A 20,694-nucleotide genomic window follows, 5' to 3' on the forward strand; every position below is an offset into this window, starting at 1 on the left:
TGTCTGTGTTTTGTCTCTCTCTCAAATTTAGCAATCTTTGGAAGAACGTGATCAACCAGGTAGGGTGTTGACTGTTGTGTTAGCCGACTCTCTGTGTTGTATTGCATTGCATTTCTAAGTTTACTAGGTTTGTTTTCTACCTGATGACGATTGCTTGTGTTGCAATCGAAACGTCGTATTCTATTATTTAATTGATTTTCTTTCTACGAGACTTTACCGAAAGAACCAAAGAGTCATTCCTGCAGTCCCGAAAGCTTCAAATCAAGTTTGAAATGGAGTAAGTTGTAGCTTACGTTTTCGATTATTTACTTTCGAAAAAAATCTGGCCATGTCTCGCACCCCCCCAGAAAGGGCATCTTGCACCCCCAAGGGGGTGCGAGATGGACCTCAGGTTAAGAAGAACCACCGCTCTATCACATAAGGCTGATGTAGATTGCAGAGCAACATCTACAATTTCAATTTCAGCTGGTCAAGCCCAGATAACCGCGTCAGGAGTAGCGGAGTAGTGTATCATCAACGCTGCGATGTCTCCTTAGTATTTATGAATCGGGGCATTGCGTCGTTACACGCTGCACGGTCTGTTCTGGATGACCACAGTCGCACACTGCTACTGGAGAGTTTTTTTACTTGCCGTTTGTGCAGCATCAGCTACCCGCATCTATTGCTGCCATGGTTTGTGCAGCGGATGCGGTGTAGGGTGGACCGTGAGCAGCTTTGTGGAAAATCAAACCCCCAGGGATCTTCTGCGTTGGGTCTTCCACAACAAGGCGGTGTTTATGAGTGGCCTGATGGAGAGGGTGGGTACTGTACAGCGTGGAGCAGTGGAGCAGTGGTGTAGCGGTTAGCGTTCCAGTGCGCCACCAACCCGCTGACCCAAGTTCGATTCCCGCTCACGGCCACCAATACCAGTGACGATTATCTGAACCGGTCCTGGGCCTTCCCTCCCCCAGGTTTACTCAGCCTCAAATGGATACCCGGTGTGGTGCGTAAACATCTCCACTTGGGAGACAAAGGCGGCCGGGCGTGGTGCTGGCACGCCCACCTCCTCGTGTGCCGTGTGGACCTTCATAGGTTGCTACTCGCTAACAGCACTTGCCTCAACAGCCTGTTAATACTATACGGGTCATCTTTGTCATAGACATGCAATGTCTCCTGCATGTTATATCCACTGCTTAATATCGTGTCACTGATATTCTCCACCAACGACGCTAATGATTGGTTTGAGCTGTGCATTGTCGAGTTTTGCCTCGAAGAGAGAGAGAGAGACCCACCTATCACAGATAGGTGGGTTTCAAGCAAAGTCTGGCTGCTGAGGAGACACTGAATGCGGAGGAGACGGGCAGACGTGGAGGGGACATTGTCTATCAGGCTCATAGAGATACATAGAGACTCAGATATACATAGAGACTCTACATTGAGATACATACAGATGCATACCGGCTGAGCCCTACGGAAAACGAACATGTTCGGCTGGCGGTTGACGACATGTTAGCTGAGGACATTATTTCACCGTCCACCAACCCATGGGGAGCCCCAATTGTACTTGTTAAAAAGCACGATGGTAGCTTGTGCTTTTGTGTTGACTTCCTAAGCTTAATAAGGTTTCTGTCGCTGATGCGTACCCTCTACCTCGAATGCATGACTCACTGAATTCCTGCAGGCATGACAGCTTTAAGTCAAGATTTAACCACAAGGTTTGTTTGAATTAAATCGGCTTCCGATGGGTCTTCTACGTTCCAGCAATTAATGGAACTGGTTCTGACTGGTCTCCAGTGGGACTCGTGCTTAATATATCTCGACAATGTTATCGTGTTCAGCCGTACGTTTGACGAACACCTGGCACGGCTACGTGCTGTCTTTCTCAAAATGCGTGCAGCCAACCTGAAAATTAAACCACAGAAGTGTCACTTCCTCCAGAAATCGGTTCGGTATCTTGGCCACATAGTAAGTGAATCGGGTATTGCGACTGACCCAGACAAAACCGCGTGTGTACGAACTTGGCCGACCCCCACGTCGGTGGCGGAGTTGCGCAGTTTCATAGGATTTGCGTCATATTTCCGCCATTTTGTCATCAGGTTCGCTAAACCTCCATGCCATGACTGCAAAGGGGCATAAATTCCACTGGGGGGAGGAGCTGGAGGCCGCATTTGGTGCACTCTGGGATGGCTTGGTGAACACCCCTCCCCTCCGCTACTCCGACTTTTCCTTGCCGTTCGTCCTTGATACAGATGGAAGTAACACTGGATGCAAGTAACACCTATCCCAAGTTGTCAATGGCGTCGAGAGTGTTGTCGCATACGGAAGCAGAGTGTTGTCTCCGGCCGAACAACGGTATTGTGTCACGCCGGGAACTGTTAGCTATTGTGTTTTTTGTGCAACAGTATTGCCCTTATGGTAGACACTGTGAGGTGCGCTCTAACCAGGCAGCGCTCCAGTACGCGCTGCGTGTTGATCAGCCATCTGGCCAACTTTCATGCTGGTTGGAGGTCCTCCAGGACTACTCCTTTAAGGTTACTTATAGCAAAGGCTCCCGTCACACGAACGCTGACGTCCTGTTGCGATTATCAACGAGCGGCAGGTGCGCGTGCTTTTTGGGCTCCGGGTGCTGTAAGACACCCAACGAGCCCTCGCCCCCTCCCCTTGCGGCGTCGGCCGAGGTTGTAACATCTGAGGTGGCCGAGGGTCCGGTAGCGCGTGACGCCATCATTGGGTTGGAGCACGAAGAATGGGGGCGCCTCCAGGTTGAGGACGCTTCCCTGCTTAAAATGCGACGCCATGTCAGAGAGACTGATGGGGGCGAGGATCGACGGGGTGTCGCCTCTGTAATTCTTAGAGGTGGATTACTCATGCATTGGGACGGAGGATTGTGCCTTCATAACATTGTAATGCCCACTGCCCTGCAGGGTAAGGTCATTTGGGTGGTACACGAGTGCCTGTTGCACCTGGGTGTGCATAAGACGCTGGCCACACTTAAGTTGGACTTCTTCTGGCCTGGCATGGCTGAGCATGTCGCTAATTTGTTGCGCGCGGCGGAAGCCGCCGGCGAAACCCTGTTGTCCACCATTGCAATCGATTCAGGTTTCCTGCATAAATGAACTAGTTGCTCTGGACACCCTTGGTCCATTTTCCACTACCCCTCGTGGGCATAAGTACTTGCTAGTGGGAGTGGAATATTTTTCACGATGGCCTGTGGCCTGGCTGCTCCCCAACCAGTCGGCAGCGACGATCACTGAGGCATTCCTCAATGGCTATGTAATGGACAAGGGTGCTCCCGAATGTCTTCTGACCGATCAGGGCAAAAATGTTTCTTCAAAATTGTTGCGAGAGGTGTGCGATTTGTTGGGAACAAAGAAAGTATGCACGTCACTGTACCACCTGCAGACGGATGGTATGGTTGACCAGCTGCACAGGACTCTGACCTCCATGTTGAGCCATGAGGTCAGCGAGTCCCAACTCGACTAGAATTTGCATATTCCCGGAGTCCTATCTGCATATAGGATGGCCCCTCACGCATCCACCGGCTACTTACCGTTTTTTAAATGTACAAAAGAGAACATGACCCCCCGATTGATGTTCAGTTACAAGCCGCGCCCAACAAGGCGAAATCTAAAATGTCTTACTCCGTGCGCTTCACCCTTCAAAAGCTTTCCGAAGCGCGGGAAGCTTCCAGGGTTAATTCCGATTCACGCCAATTGGCCAATGAGCAGCTCAGGGGTTTCCATGCTTCTGCACATGAGTGGGCGCCTGGGGACAGAGCCTGGTTGCACTGTCCACAGGTACCGGTGTATATGTCGCCCAAATTGTTCAAACCCATGAGAGGGCCAGTTGATGTGATTCGGGTCTTTCGACCACGGTGTGTCCAGATCCGCTTGAGGTGGCAGAATTGGTTTGTACATCCCTCACGCCTCAAGCCTTTCAACGCTCCACGCGAGTTCGTTCCACACACCACAGGGGCAGAGTGTCAGATGTGTCCGGCGAGCTGAGGTGTGTGCCCGCTGAGGTTGGTCCTCAGTGGAGTCGTGTGATCCCGTCCTCAGGTGCCGCGCGCCTGACGTCCCCCGAGCCGCCGCCTGCGCTGTCTCCACTAGATATGGGAGAGGAGAACCCATCAACCCGGCCTACTGCTCTTCGTGAGGAGCCGGGTTTGACGTTACATTTGCATATTCCACAGGGAGAGCGAGCCCACCTCCCCTGGAGGCCCGGCCACAAGGCTTCGATCAAAAACTCCTTGGTTTTCGTGATCCCCATCACACTCCCACACTGTCAGTTGGTTGTCGCACTCGGTAGGCCGTATCGGCTATTGGCTGAACCTAGCCTTGATTGTACTTGCGGGTGTTTGTTACATGGTGAGGGTGGGAGATGTTGGCGATGGAAAGGATTCCGAGCGTTCGCGGTTTACTGAATTTTTTCTCATGTTGTTCTGTACTTACACCCTTTCCCCCGTTGTTAATGTACATTTGTACGTAGTGTATATATTGTATAGGTGGGCTTGGGTATCTAATTGGTAATTGTTATTGTTGAGGCACACATAGTATTTTAGTCACTTTCATTCACTTTTTATCACCTTATTCACTTGGTTTGTTTTAAGGGGGAGTTAACAGCCGGGACGGCTGAATGCTATGAAGGGGGGAGGGGGATGATGTAGTGACATCGTGGACGTCACTGTGTGGTGCCGGCCCTAGAGAGGCACGGCATGCAATGTACTTACATCGCGGACATCACGTATGTAGCGACATCGTGGATGTCACTGGGTAATGCCGGCTCTAGCGAGGCACGGCGTGCAATGTATTGACATCGCGGACACCCCATACATGTGGGTATAGTAGCAGCCCTAGAGGGGCTCGGCGAGTGCTTATAGAGAGCGCTGAGTGGCACCCCGCTCGGCTTGCAGCACTGTCCCCTATAGGAGGGGATGTGAGGGTGCCGGCCATGAATGGGGTTAATGTAGGCCATGGCACTCTGGTTGACCCTGGAAGGCACGTGACGGATACAATCTACACAAGGGTCCCAAAGGGGGGCTAGGGGTGGTCACGTGTCGGGCCAGACCCTGCTAGAGGATTCGAGGTGGTCGTGGCCAGAGAGGGGGCAGCCACGACCAGTGAGGATATAAACCGGGTCCCCTGAAGATCAACGTTCTACGTTCTACGTCCGAAAAGAGTCACCAACACGTGGACCTGGACCCAAGCCGGGGTCCTGTCCATTGTAGCTACTCCTAGTGTAATTAATGTAGTTAGCCTGGTGGTCCACCACCATAGGTTGTCTGGTAAAGGGGCAGTTACCCCTTTGTGTTGGTGTCAATAAATGTGTTCCCTCCAAAGAGTACGTCTTCGACTCAGTTGAATCCACTACACATAGATACTTTACATTGAGATACACAGAGATACATAGATACTCTACATGGAGATACAAAGAGATACATTAGATACTCTACATTGAGATACACATCGATATTATTAAAGAAAAGCCACAGTTGTGCGATTGTGGCCATGCAACCCAAAGGCGAGGGACCGCACAGTGCACCCACTGCAAGTCTGCACTCCTTCAACGGAGGAGGCGTAGGAACAGCGACACGACACGAACTCTCGTTCTGCTGAAGCCCTCTCATCATGGCCACCAGAAGCTCCACCAGACCCCTCACATTAGCATCTTGCTAATGACCCATCAACGCGCGAGAAGGAGGATAATTAATGAAGATAAATAAACAAGAGAATTAATCAAGATAATGAATCAACAATTCTGCATTTTCATGCGAACAGCAAAAATACGGTCATGTGTGTAAGTCCGTTCTAAACGTTGTACACAGTGAGTGTTGTATAGTTAGTATAGTTAGTTACTGCACACAGAATACTAAGCCCTTACATACTGGATACTCGGTGTAAGTGCCACTTGTGGTGCGGAGGGTGGCCATGGCGTAGTCACGCCCTGCCTGTCTGAAAGTTAAATATGTTTAAATTTATGTAAATATATATTTTTGCCTGTCATATGCTAGACACTGCTTTAGTCACAACTTGCGATTTGAAGATCGGATGTTTAATTTTTACCTTTAATATAATTGGTTGAGGCCAATCATAGCAATGGGGAGATTGTCGTCACAATGATAATGAATGTTCTGAGAGAAAGTGTGAGAATAACCCATCGAGCTGCTACTGATGGCGGATACAAACGTATACGCCGCTGCTGCTGTAGGCTAAATTGCATTCAATCACCAGTGACGACACTGACATTGCATAATTGCTAAAAACAAAAGAAGCGATTACGGTTTTTTTTATAATACCCTTGAGTGTCTCTACAAAACAAAATGAGATGCAAAATGTTTCCTGGCAAGTGTCCGGTCAGCAGGACGCCTGTCCCAGCCTCGGTAAAGCCACCGAACATCTTGGGAGGCTCAGCCCGGGCCACGCTGCCGTCTGGATCTGGCAGCGCCTTACATCGTGAGCCCCGTCCACTGTTACACAGCCACGCCCACTCAACCACGAGCTCCTCCGGGTTGCTGTCAGCTACCCAGGTGAGCACGGTCGGCTATGTACGGTGCGAAAGAAGTTCGACATATGTACGTAGTGCAACCCACCACTCAGGTAGCCCCGCCCACCAACCAGGTAGCTACACCTACCACCCAGGTAGCTCCACCCACCACCCATGTAGCCCCGTCTACTACCTACGTAGCCCCAACCACTACTCAAGTAGCTCCACCCACCACACAGGTAGCCCCACCCACCACTCAAGTAGCTCCACCCACCACTCAGGTAGCCCCACCCACCACCCAAGTAGCCCCATCCACTACTCAAGTAGCCCCACCCACCACCCAAGTAGCCCCACCCACCACTCAGGTAGCCCCACCACCCAAGTAGCCCCACCCACTACTCAGGTAGCCCCACCCACCACCCAAGTAGCCCCACCCACTACTCAGGTAGCTCCACCCACCACCCAGGTAGCCCCGTCCACTACCTACGTAGCCCCGCCCACTACTCATGTAGCCCCATCCACTACTCAGGTAGTTCCACCCACCACTCAGGTAGCCCCACCCACCACCCAGGTAGCCCCACCCACTATTCAGGTATCTTCACTCTTTGCATGGGTGGGTCACCGGGAGGGTCTGTCTGGAAGCACTGGGACTGTCCCGACAAAGCCAGGACATTTTGACGTCATCGCGAGCAGATGGCCTCGACCACCTTCCATGACAACGCGTTAAAGGCCCGTTAAACAAAAAAAAATGTTTTGCACAACATTGCTGGTGGAGCCATGGGTGGATCCGAGTCACTGTTCATGACGGCACTGTTGCATCATCAGAAGAGCCCGAAATAATTATCTGTTGCGTCAGTGTAGCGCACTTTATTATTACATGTCTATCGCAAGTGGTGCATCATGATAAGAGTTGGAGATTTTACTTGTCCAGCCAGGAGAGCTACCCTAAGATGCAGGGATCTTTTTCAGGAGCGTCCTGCCGCTAACATTTTTTTTGCTACATTGCATTTTTTACATTAAGATATTTTCCGCACCAATGAATGAGTTGTCGAGACAATCGAGGAGGCAATGCTGTACCCCTATATAGATCGAAACAGATGGCGATTAGTCCGCTTGCTCTACTGCCTTCTCCTGGTGAGCCAGGGTGTATGGCACCTCTAAGTCTACGGGAAGGATTACAGGCCACGTGCGAGAGTTGCAATTATGATGTTGGTGCTACCTTGACGACAGCCATTGGCACTTCGGTGGCACTTTGTTAGCGCAGGGCTTGGCTGCGATTGTTTAACTCGAAAACGTAAAAGTTATATGCACACACGCACATTCTGGGCGCTTCTAGCGGCAGGACTCATGACACTGATTTGCGCTCGGCTTTCTACCGCACGTGGCTCGGCGCGATGTCCGACGTTTTGCTTCACGTATGGAGGGAGCTTCTTCAGGAACACATTCCTGCTTCCGAAGGAACGACAGAGCGACCGAAGGCAGTCCCAACACGTGGAGCGAAATGTCGGACGTTGCGCCGACCCACACGCGTGCGTCCGAGGGATCTTGGTGTGTGCGAGACTGTTCGAGACCCTCTATTGGATGGCCGGTCGGCCTGTGGCTACATCTGCGGCACAACAGATGAGCTGCTGCACCTATCTGACTCTACACCTCCATTACCTCAAGATCTACAACCTCTGTAGGCCACGTTCGTTCCTCATCATGCCCCACCCATTATTCTTTATGACCCGCCCCTTCGCGACTAGGCCCCGCCTCTTCTACTTCAGGCCCACCCCTACTATTTAGACCCCGTCCTTTCCGGATTAGGCCCCGTCCCTTCCTTTCATTACAACCCCTGACAATTAGGCAGCGCCCTTCATGATTAGGCCCGCCTCTTCCTCTTCATGCCCCGGGCCCTTTCTATTTAGGCCCCGCCTCTTCCCACCTATTAGTGATGAGGCCCCACCATTCAGTGATTCGGCCCCACCACTTAGTGGTTAGGCTCCACCACTCAGTGACTAGGCTCCACCACTCAGTGACTAGGCCCCACCACTCAGTGATTACGCCCAACTACTTAGTGGTTAGGGTCCACCATTCAGTGAAATAGGCCCCACCACTTAGTGGTTAGGCTCCACCATTCAGTGGAGCCAAACCACTAAGTGGGGCATGGTCAGTGGGGGGGTGAGCGGAATCAGTAGGCGGGGTCAATGGGGGTGGGCGGGGTTAGTAGGGGTGGGTGGGGTCAGTGGAGGGTGGGGGTGGAGTGTATTCATGCCCCCCATCTCTCAAAGAGCAGCGAGAGAGCCATGGACAAACTTGACGGATTGGATTCCTTCTTTGTTTCTCTTAAACTTTTATTGAAAATATCCCAACACTTCGCGGTCGAACTTCATGATATGATTTCCAAACGGCTAGACAATTTTGTAATCTTAAGCTGCACATTAACCGATTGGGTCAATGTTCTGTAACCGAGACCACCCTTAGGTGCACGGATTACTGAACATTACTCTTCCTCTGCTTCCTGCTGGGATCTTACACTCACGCTCGCATCCACGAGGGGCCGGACAAACGGAGGGTGGGACATATCCACATTGCACCCCACCGACAAACCCTGACACAACCGAAACCCACTCTCATGACGCACACCGCTCCAGTGGGCGCGTGGCACCGGAGTCGCTCCGCCGCCTTGTTGATCTCTCCGCCGTCGTGGGTTGGGGGATTGAACCGGGCTCCTCTGACCTGTGGCCTCAGTTGTGCCAATACCACCGGACTGAGAAAGCAAAAAAAAACCACCGCCGGGTTCCCAGTGGAGTGTTTTCTTTGCTGCGGTTAGCCAATCACTCTGGTCGGCTAAATTACGCGAGCACCACGGTGCGCGAGGTCAAAGATGACGGGTTAGCCTGCGGAGAGAGGAGTTCATCATCACCAGCATCACAACAAGAGAATGAGTGCCGGCTGGAAACGCACACACACTCGCACAGATTTAACAACGCACAAAAGGCGTGCTGCTCACACACAGCGGGAAGTTTATGGTTATAAATAGACAACTATCTCCCGTGTAGCCTGAGCAGACTGTTGGGGCAAGTGCTGTTAGCGAGCACCAATGAAGGCCGGCATGGCACACGAGAGGGTGGGTGGCCAACACCACGCCCGGACGTCTTTGTCTCTCCAAGTGGCGATGTTTACGCACCACACCAGGTACTCATTTGAGGCTCAGTGTACCTAGGGGAGGCCCAGAACCGGTTCAGATAATCATCACTGGTGAGCGTGGCCGTGGGCGGGAATCGAACTAGGGTCGCCGGATTCGCTAACCGCTACGCCACCACTCCCCACACACAGCAGGAAGTTGGTGGTTATAAAGAACCAGTCCTGCCACAAACATTCAGCTCCTGAGCCGGTGGTTCGGACAAGGCTGTGAACTTTGCACACACAATGAGGGCGACCACGTGCTAATGCACGCAGGGCACGATGGGAGTCGTGCCTTCCTGCTGCTTTGTGAGCACACTTTGGCACGTTGTTAAAACGTATCCTTCCGAGGTCCTGTCCATGTGAATGTGGAATTGGCACCACTGGCGCAGGGGGACACCAGGTGGTGCATCGTTCGAGACACTTTGACGCAGGATAACAAAGCATTGCATTGTGGGCATGTGCACGTGAAATAATTGCTTAGACAAATATGGATTACAAAAAATATGTAATTTGAATGATAATAACCTTCCTCAAATCAAGAATAACAAAGTCGACACGTAGTAATGGTGATGATGATGAGCATGAGAACTGAGCAGAGGTGTGGACTCGAGTCATGTGACTTGGACTCGAGTCAGACTCGAGTCATGAATTTGATGACTTGCGACTCGACTTGGACTTGCATAACAATGACTTTGTCCCACCTATGAGATGTGGACTCGAGTCATGTGACTTGGACTCGAGTCAGACTCGAGTCATGAATTTGATGACTTGCGACTCGACTTGGACTTGCATAACAATGACTTTGTCCCACCTCTGGAACTGAGAAACCAAAGTCATGCGAATTCCATCACATTTCGCATCACCCGTCGACAAACCACAGGCTTCACTCCACATCTCAAATTAGATTTCCCGTACGTCCCATTTAAGTGGCGATAATGATGCCTTCCTGCTCTCACAATACGGTTCGCAACTTATTTAAAAAAAAATATAATTCGGCAGACATCCCCTGCCCTCCCTCCCTCCCACCCACCCACCATGAAAACTCATCGTTTTCTAAGGAAACGAAGCCTAAATTTAGCGAACATGCGTCACATCATGCACGGTTGGCATGAACAGGGTACAGCCAGCGGGTTCAAGATCACGCAAATCACGCCGCTCGCACGAGACGCGCACACACACGCACATACAACAACAACCGCCATTCGCCACTAAGTGTCGGTGACGTCACCACGGCGCTTTGCCAGGCCATGTGCACCTTGAGGCCACGTGAAGTGTTGAACGCCCGCTGGCAGGTCACGGGGCAGACCCAGGTGCCACGGGTCGACTGAGATGACTGGCCGATGCACCACCTGTGCCCCCTACAGTGCCAATTTGCTGTGCTTTATCCACCCGGCGCTCCGCTCGTTGTTGTGAGCGTCGCTCCAAACATGCATGCGCACGCACACACACACACGCAGGTTCCTTCCGTTGGCCTGCCGCGACTCTTGGTGATTGGGGGCACTGTTAAAGACCACCAGAGCACCGGAGCGGCGCGAGTGAGCGAGCGGCAAATGCGCCCCGCGTTTTGTCTTCCCGACACGGGCGCCTGCTCGAGAGAGAGAACGCTTCACCGCACGCACGCTTAAGGCTGACCGGACCAACGGGAGGCTCGCAGCGTTTGCAAACCGTGGCCAGGAATTGGGACCCCCCCCCCGCCCGCCTGCCCTCCCGAGGCGGCTCGCTGGGCTTGTGGCGCAGAGCGTCGCACCGGCCGTCACAGCACTGCAACTCGCGTACCAATACCAACACCCGCCACTCGCCACTACGTAACGGTGAGGTCACCATGGCGCCTGTGCCAGGCCAGGTGCACTTTGAGGCCACGTGAATTGTCGAAGGTTCGCTGACAGGAAGGTCTCGGGACGAACCCAGCAGGTTGACTGGTAGATCACACCAGCTGTACCCCACGACTTTACCAACTTGCCGTATTTTATCCGCCCGGCGCTCCGCTCGTTGTTGTGAGCGTCGCTCCTCTGCCCTCCGTTGTTGCTGGAGGACTACTGCCTCCAACTGCCCAGTAGCATCCTTCACGAGCCTCCTCCACAGAGGCCGATCTTGACACCGCTGGTACCAGTCATTGGCAAGTCCACGCAGCTTCACATCCTCTTGTACCACATCACTTCATCTCTTCTCTAGCCCGTGTCGTGCCTGTTTAGCCTCCGCTATCTGGCCAAACATAATCTGTTTAGGTATGCGGTGGCTGGGCATGCGGGCTACATGCCCCAGGTAACGCAGCCTTGCCTGCCAGAAACTCACCGATGGGACTTTGTCCAGATCTTTCAAGGATTTCTGAGCTCCTCACACAATCCAGCCTGGTTAAATCCAGGATAGATTGTATGCAGGCCAGCCTAAACAAAGACAAATATCCCCCGTATAGCCTAATAGACTGTAGGGACAAGTACTGTTAGCAAGCACCTATGAGGACCGGAATGATACACGAGGGGGTGGGTGGCAAGCGCCACGCCCGACCGCCTTTGTCTCCCCAGTGGCGATGTTTACACATCGCACCGGGTACTCATTTGAGGCTGTGTCGACCTCGGGGAGGCCCAGGACCGGTTCAAATAATCGTCACTGGTGTTGGCCATGAGCGGGAATCGAACCCGGGTCGCTGGGATCATAGCGCAGCGCGCTAACCACTACACTACCACTCCCCTAAACACACACACACACAGACACGCGCACGCACTGACATGCACACGGGCCCACACGCACGCTGTTGCTGTTTTTGTTGTAGGAGCGGTGTTGACTCACACGGACATCGATTCACTGTTTGTTTCGTTGTCGCGCAGACAAAACATCGCTCGGTCCTGAGTAGAGTATCTTGAGTATAGCCTCTTGAGTAGAGCATCTTGAGTAGAGCATCTTGTGTAGAGCATCATGAGTAGTGCATCTTGAGTAGAGCATCTTGTGTAGAGCATCTTGTGTAGAGCATCTTGTGTAGAACATCTTGAGTAGTGCATCTTGAGTAGAGCATCTTGAGTAGAGTATATTGAGTAGAGCATCTTGAGTAGAGCATCTTGTGTAGAGCATCTTGAGTAGTGCATCTTGAGTAGAGCATCTTGAGTAGAGTATATTGAGTAGAGTATATTGAGTAGAGCATCTTGAGTACAGCATCTTGAGTAGTGCATCTTGGGTAAAGTATCTTGAGTAGAGTATATTGAGTGGAGCATCTTGAGTAGAGTAATCCGCCTCAAGGACCCTGTACTCGTTCTCTGCAATGTTGACGGTTTGTTGTTGCTATTGTTGTTGTTATCTGTGCTCACACAGCACCACGGATCTTTTTTCGTGTAAAAAAAAGCTGGGCAGCTGGCGAAACGGGATCGTCATCCGTGTAACAAATCAAATATAAGTGCACATCTCAACCATTACCGTATTCTCTGTAGTGAAAGTATCACTTTCGCTCCCCTGTATTTCAACGCAAAAGTTCGGGGACTGCGTCTCACTCTCCAGAGCGTCTCACACTCCGGAGAATGCAGTAGGAGTGTTTCCCAAGGGGCTCTCAGGACGACGGCCTCCAACCAACCTTCCCTCTTGCCTCCACGCTGAGCAAAATCCAAGCAGGCAAATAAAAAGGAAAGTGAGTAGGCATTGCAGAAAAAATGCAAAGTAGCCATGACAAAGTAGCCATGACTTTGGGTTCATGCAGCAGTCTCACAGTAGTTATTTGTCACCCACGTTCACTGGTTGGTGGTCATTCACAGGCTATCTTTCTACGTGGGGCCGCATAGACACGGCGCGTAGGTAATACGGCTTTCTTGCCTACGCACGTCGATTCGCTTCGCTTCATGTACTTGGGGAGGTTCTTCTGAAACACATTCAAGTTCTCCGACGGAACGATGCAGCAACTTGTGGTAGCCCCAGCACGTGGAGCGAAACGTCGGACATAAACCAAAAACGATTAAAATTTTACCAGGTAAAGGCCCACTGAATCATGTAGCTCTTTTTTAGAAACGACCTGGCTATCACAAATGATGGCGCAACGAAGTGGCTTATCACGTGGACATTCATAGGAGCCAAATACTCTAAACGTGTGATTTTTATTCTAAATGTGGAGGGAAAAACCAGGGGACCTGGAGAAAAAGCCACGCGATCACGGGGAGAGGGACATGTAAACTCCAAATATACAGCTGGCGTTAGGGTCGGGATCGAACCCACGAGCTTCTGTATACCAGGCGAGGTAGTTAACATCTCCTAGCCACCGTGACGCCACATCAAAAGTGACTTTTTGTAACGTCTTCCACCTCTCAAGATGCTTCCGACAAGCACGCGAGTCGGTGGGGGCCACTGAGCCGCGGTGGCCCCGGGAGCATGCGCAGTTGTCCCCACGTGTCATTACGAACCGTTCATCACTTCGCTTACGATCGCAGATTTCTCAACATCTCGGAAAATGGTCTGTGACCAACGAGGCTCCCAACCATTCTCACCCCAAGCACCACCGTCAACCGTCAGTGTAATTAAGGGTTGCACATGTGGTAGGCTTTCGCGCCCAATGTTATCCATTAAAGGTTTTTTTTGGGTTAGATCACGTAAATATAAATGTTTCGTTAAACCCGCCACCACGTAAACAAAACACGCCAATTCGTTACTAGTTCAGTACACCGGTGCGTTGGAGAGTGAAACCCACAGCATCTACAATTCGGGCAATTACAACCAGCTTCATCAGGTGACAGCCAGGAATTGGCAAAGTGTCTCAGGGTGCAGCGCGTGGTGTTTAGCAAGAAAGAACTCCAGCCGCAACAGCTCCACGCTATTAATTACCACAGGGCGACGAGCCACTTCGCTACGCTATCGTTTGACAGCCAGGTCGCTTTTGATAAAAAAAGCTACGTCACTCTGGTGGGGCCTTACTTGGTCGAATAAAAAGTAGTTTGGTAGTTCATAGTTTTAGGGCACTTCCCACGGCCCCGCCGAGGACCCCCCCCGGTGTCCATTGGCGAATTGGCATGTGACGGTTATGGCTCGTGCCGCACAGGGACAGCTGTCATTGGGGGGGGGGGTCCCCTAGACTAAAACACCTGCATCATGAAGATGCTCGTCATGTTACGGGTGTGATATAAATGCATGTTGAGGGTGGAATTTAATCACCATCAGTCAAGTTCTTATGTCAGAAAGTCGATCGGCTCTTCAATCAAAAATGCCGAAGGCTATAGATTTGGCACGGCATGGCAGCTGATGTGACTTGTATATCTGCCTCCCAGAAAATCCAAGTAAATCGATGGCAGTAAAAGTATTGGAGGCATGATGATTCTCATCTTTCCATTGTCAAGCTCTGTAAAAAAGAAATGAAGTGGTTAACAAACCAGTGGGCAGTTAGGCACGCGGGGACCTCCCGCTGCGCTTGCGATGGGCTCACGGTGTGCACGCTGCCACGCACTCGACACCGGCGAGTCACGAGGATAGCGACTAAACGTCGCGCCCGTTGGTTCTACAGATACCTGAGCCAACTCCGATCGGTTTGCTGTGCCACCAAAATCGCGGCGTCCGTAAAAAATCGCGACTCAAATCATCGCCAGCAACCGCTTTGTCCATGAGCGAGACTGTCGCTTGGACGAGGAAGCGACGCTGCGCGCACTCTCATGCTCGTGACGACCGCGGTCGGCGTTGTGTGCGCGATGAAACGCATCGCTGCAAACTGCTGAGCAGCTCGCGAACCCGGGCCGAGGCCAACGACTCGCTGCACCGAGAACCTCCCCCCCCCCCGGTGCAACCACGGCAGTGGCTGAGACTTGGATTGGAACCCAGGCTCTGAGCGGTGCCGGCTCAGCGCTCTGACTTTCGAGCGACCCGGCCACCACCTCACTCACTTCCTCTCGACGGCAGGGAAGGCTTCTTGAATGGCTTCCTGGCGGGGTTGGCGTCAGTACTCAAATGGAGGCAACGCTCGGGCGAGAACTAGTGGCACCACGGCTCGGGAAAGCCAAACGACGACAACAACACATAACGCGTTTCCCAGAGGCCCCGGCGCGCCGTGGGGTAGGCAGCGAGCTCATCCGGACCACGGTCACAGGGATCCACCCACAAGTTTCCGGACACAAGTCAACTCGGCCAATCATCCCTCGACGTCTGGGAAAACGGGTAACGCTTTGTAGAAAGTCAATGGTGGTTGTCCTGTGGATAGACCGGCCCCCGTTAGAGAAATGTGGAATTTACACTACTGGCTCGGGGGCTGGCAAGTTAAATAGGTTCCACTCGGCGCTCATTGTAGGTGGGAGACGCACACGTCGGATAAACGAACGGAAACACAAAGCAAACACGAGCATCGTGCCGCGTGGCGACGCCACCGTCTCTCGTGAGCACCTGAGAGCTTGGGGCCATGGGGAACGAAGCCAACGGCTCCTCCACCCCACGCGGGCCCTGGGAGCAGCAGCAGCAGTCTCCACCCACCACACCGTGCATCCACGGTTCGTGATTCATCACCTCCACGATCCCCATCGCCTCCGCTTCCTCCAACATAACCACCCCGCAACCACCCCTACCCTTCGTCACCACCGCCTCTCTTCCGTCTCCTCTTATTCATCCGCCCTACACCTCCGCCTCCTCCAGCACCCCCGCCACCAACCCCCCCGGTGGCGGGAGCGGCAGGGAGGGCGGTTTTGGGGAGGGGTGCCGCCCCTCGTCCGTCTCGTCCACCGTGTCGAGCGAGCCCTGCTCCTCGCGGCCGCACGACAGCGAAGAGGAGGAGGAGGAGTTGCGGGCGAGGGCCGGGCGGGTGCACGGAGCTCGCCATGGCAGCTCCCACGTGCACGGCGCCATTCCCTCCTCCAGCGCTGACGGCTGTGGCGGGGCCACGCCGGGGGCCACGCCAGGGGCCATAGCGGCTACGGCGGCGCTCGTCCCAGCCACGCCGTGGGGCCGCTCGGACGTCCGAGACTTCTGCTGGTGCTGCTGCTGGTGAAGTTGATGATGAGGCTGAGGCCCGAACGGCGAGTCCAGGTCGTCTGGAGAGGAGGCAATGGACCGCCGAGGGTACTGGACGCCATCGAGGGGTGCATACGCCAGGGCGGAGGGGAAGAGGAAGGCCGAGGCGGCCGCAGCCGCGGCGGCTCTGGTGGCGCCGCCATCGCGGTGACCAGCGGCCTCGACAGCCACGTTGCAGGTGCCTGCCGAGTGGCCTGAGCCGCCCGTCCCGCCCGTGTCGCCCGTGCGGGGCGGCGAGGACTCCGCGTCGGTATCAGCGTGCAGCGGCGAGAGCAGGCCGTCCGACGTGGAGCACGGCGTCGCCAGCGACCTGGGGCATCACCGCAGCCATTGAGCACGCTCAGGATTGTGAGGCGACCGCGAAGGGGTGGGGGGCCACGGGGGAGGTGAGAGGAAGGCGTTGTGGACGCACGCGCAGGGAGATGAGATGGGCAAAATACAATTAACCCTTTTACGTGTCATAGACGTCTGCAAGTTGTAGGGTTGGCGTCTCGTTTGCCGCTCAATCAATCTCTGAACGCGTGAGCGGCTCGGTGTTCGTTTTATTTAGAGAGGCGTAGGAGCACCGTTGATTTTAAAGACATTGTACATACCGCAGAGAACCGTAGCGACACGACCGCTATACTCTATGACAGCGGGCGGCAAACAGTGCCACATGCCCTCCCGCACGTCTTTTACTTCCGTTCGGAATCGATTCACGTAGACGTACATCAACGGAATGGGAAAGGGTTAATAAATAAGGACAGGGCTGGGAGTTTTGTGGAATGGGCAGGACGCGTAATGAGAATAGCCGATGAGGAGATGATGGACGCAAATTGAGTACGGGCGGTCATGAGAGGTGGTGGCGGCAGCTTGGGGAGGCCCTCATCCAGCAGTGCACCGATCACGACTCATAACGATGACGACGATTGTGAACGGCGACGAGTCGGCTCCCGCGCCATGAAATCCCGACGCATTTCACCATCGCTTCCTCCTCCTGCCCTGCCCCGTCACTGTCGACAGCTTGGCTCGCGATTCATGGCTCCTCACGACGATGCTGTCGAGGCACGCACCTGGAGACACTGAGGCGGCCGCGCGGCGTTGATGGCGGTGCCGAGGCCAGCGACGCGCCGTCCACGGGGCTGCCGTGCGAGTCCGGCGTGGCGGCCGAGCAGCCGCCCCCCTGGCCCAGCGACTGGCGGTAGAAGTCGATGAGGAAGTCGAGCTTCTTCTCGATGGACTGCACCTGCGCGGGGCCGGCAAAGAAGGATGAGCGACGCCGGCAACGCCGGTGCCTCCGCCGCATGGGCAGGGCCCAGCGACGTGGGCCACCTGCTGCTTACTGCTGCCGCTGCTCCTGCTGCGATGCCTCCAACTAGAGGCCGACCGAAACTGAATTTCTGGTTTTGGCCGAAACCGAAACCAGACTGAAAGTAAAAAATTTACTTTCAGCCGAAACCGAAGCCGAAACCGAAAGTTTAACTACACTTTTGGCTGAAACCGAAACCAAAAGTTTAACTGCACTTTCGACCGAGACCGAAACAGAAAGGTATATAACCGAAGTTACGGAACACAAGATTTATGAAATATGTCATGATGCAATGCTACTTTAATGAAAAATTATCTACAACTAATCATTCAGAGCCTGCATTAAGAGTCGCTAAATATAAAATCTTCAGGTGTTACTTACTTAGTACAGTAAAACCTTGGATTGCGAGTAACTTGGTCTGCGAGTGTTTTGCAAGACGAGCAAAATTTTTGAAGGAATATTAATTTGATAAACGAGCGATGTCTTGTAATACGAGTACTGTAGTACGTACAGTATACGCTTTGTCTGCCGAGCGTCACGTGATCACAACTGAGCCAATGGTTCTTCTCTCTCTCTCGCTGCGGAATTGTGGTAATCGTCTCCCATCCTCGGTCTCAGTAAACGTGCCTCACTCATATAGCCAACATCCGTGCGAGCGTACAGTATACTGTTTACTATAGTGTTGTGACCACGAGTGTGTGCGTAAAGCATTTTTTTATTTTGTGTCCAAGTGTCGTGACTGTTCTTTAGTAACTGTACTGCAAGTGAAAGTCGTCCTACACAATAACCCTCCTCTCCTCTCTCTCGTCTCCCTCACACCAGCCACGATTAAATTCAATTAATAAATGTTATTACTTTATATTAAATTTAAATAATAAAAATATAAAAAGGTATTTTGTATTAATCATTTTTATATGAATACAGTATTTTTGGGTTGTGGAATGAATCATCTGAGTTTCCATTAATTCTTATGGGGAAATTCGCTTTGATATATGAGTGCTTTGGATTACGAACACGTTTCCGGAACGAATTATGCTCACAATCCAAGGTTTTAGTGTAATTATATCCAAACAAACGAATGTTGTAGTTAAGAAACAAAAGTTTTTCCGCATTCAGCCAGACAGGCTGCCGTCTGTTGACCGGTCGTATATACATTTGCAGACCATGGTTGCGGCTGTAACCTCGCTCCCAAGCTGCTGCTGCTGCTGACGTGTGTGTGTGTGTTTTCAGCCTATCGCATAGGATTGGCTAGCGCCGACTGACCGGCCGATAGGCAGAGTGATAGACGTAGCACTCGCGTTATATTCTAAAAATAGATCTTCGGTTGACGAATGACGACCGAAAGTCAATATCAGTTTCGACTGAAACCGAAACCAGAATCGAAAGTAAACCGAAAGTTAAAAATTTACTTTCGGCTGAAACCGAAAGTATGCCGAAAGAAGCCATTTGCCAACTTTCAGCGCCGAAACCAAAACCGAAACCGAATTTTGGTCGGCCTCTACCTCAAACCCATGTTTGCACAATGCCCTTACGGCTCCTCCTCATTTACTTTAGCGAGCTGCGGCATGTACAAAACTCTTGGGCACATGACAGGTACTGCAAGATCTGACCACTGCCGCGCCTCTGATTAGCATGGTTAGCTACTGTCTCGGCCTCGCTGTGCGCTGCTTTGCACCACTATCCGAGTAGATAACGAGGTAAAACTGATGGAAAAACACAGCACAAATACAGCATCTGTTAATACTTGGAAATATCAATACAATGAACACTACAGCATCATAACATTGTCTTAGATAACATGAAATAGATCCTGGATCACCTACATTAGTACTGAATTGCTATACAAGAGAATAAGCTACTGTTAAATAAGGGCACATCGTGTAATCACCATACTGCAGCCTAAATGTACAGCACTAGACACAGGGGCGGTTTCTTCATTAGGGCAATTGGGCGACGCACCACCAATGTCATTCAACCACAGAGTCACGCTAGCCGTCACTGTGCCTCTGGATATAGTCCAATCAGCGTCATGTCACGTTCTGTGGAGTACCGCCTCTTTTTTGGCGATTTCACTCCGGCTGAGAATCGCCCCGTGTGGTCCCATAGACTTACATTCAAAGATGTTTTTTTTCTAACGGGGGGCGCTGCAATGCATTCTCTATGGCTTCCGGGAGGGCTCGCACTAACGTGCTTACGTCATCATACGTAAGCACGTTGCATCCAACAATATTATTTGTCGCCACCTAGTGGAATCTTTAATAAAAGAAACTTGAGTGGATTGTATTAATAGTGAGTATAGAAACAAACAAGATGTATTGTAAGAGTCACTTTATTTTTCATTAATATTAAAGAAGTGAAGTTGCCTTTACATGCTTAAGCTGTTAATTTATCCTTTGCATGGGTGGACCTTATCCTTATAAATCATCCAGACATTTGCCCCCGCTGAGAGATTTTGCAGGAGCCGCCACTGACTACACATAACACTGAACTATGGATGAGATATTTCGTCATCTTTGCTCTCAAGATCGCAATAAGGTTACATGGGTCCAAGTCTGACTCGACTTATTCAATTACAAGTAACATTCACAATAAGGCAAGTGGCAGGCTTCGTTGTTAACTAGGCCTCATATTTATCATAACAATTTAACATCATTATAAAGGCCTTTACAGCATTATACCGGCCATTCCAACATTATAACAGCATTCTCACTATTATAAGAATAGAAACGAACTTACAGACAATGCTTCTTAAAGTCCCACAATGAACAGTTGCACGTCTTCACTGGGACGCTATTTGTGCCACCATTTTGTCCTCTGTGTAT

General features: G+C 51.9%; 1 protein-coding gene across 1 annotated transcript in view; it reads right to left on the reverse strand.

Moving 5' to 3' along the window:
* Nucleotides 1-8,780: 8,780 nt before the first annotated feature.
* Nucleotides 8,781-20,694, reverse strand: part of LOC144931395 (potassium voltage-gated channel subfamily KQT member 4-like) — a 264,371-nt gene continuing 252,457 nt past the window's right edge. Inside the window, exons 15-16 of the mRNA XM_078855200.1 lie at nt 17,637-17,809; nt 8,781-16,894 (exon numbers count right to left, since the gene is read on the reverse strand). Coding sequence (XP_078711326.1) covers nt 16,189-16,894; nt 17,637-17,809 — 879 coding nt within the window. The 3' untranslated portion in view covers nt 8,781-16,188. The remainder of the gene's footprint in view (nt 16,895-17,636; nt 17,810-20,694) is intronic.

This window comes from Lampetra fluviatilis, chromosome 4 (assembly GCF_964198595.1).
Source record: "Lampetra fluviatilis chromosome 4, kcLamFluv1.1, whole genome shotgun sequence".
NCBI classification, from domain to species: Eukaryota; Metazoa; Chordata; class Hyperoartia; order Petromyzontiformes; family Petromyzontidae; genus Lampetra; species Lampetra fluviatilis.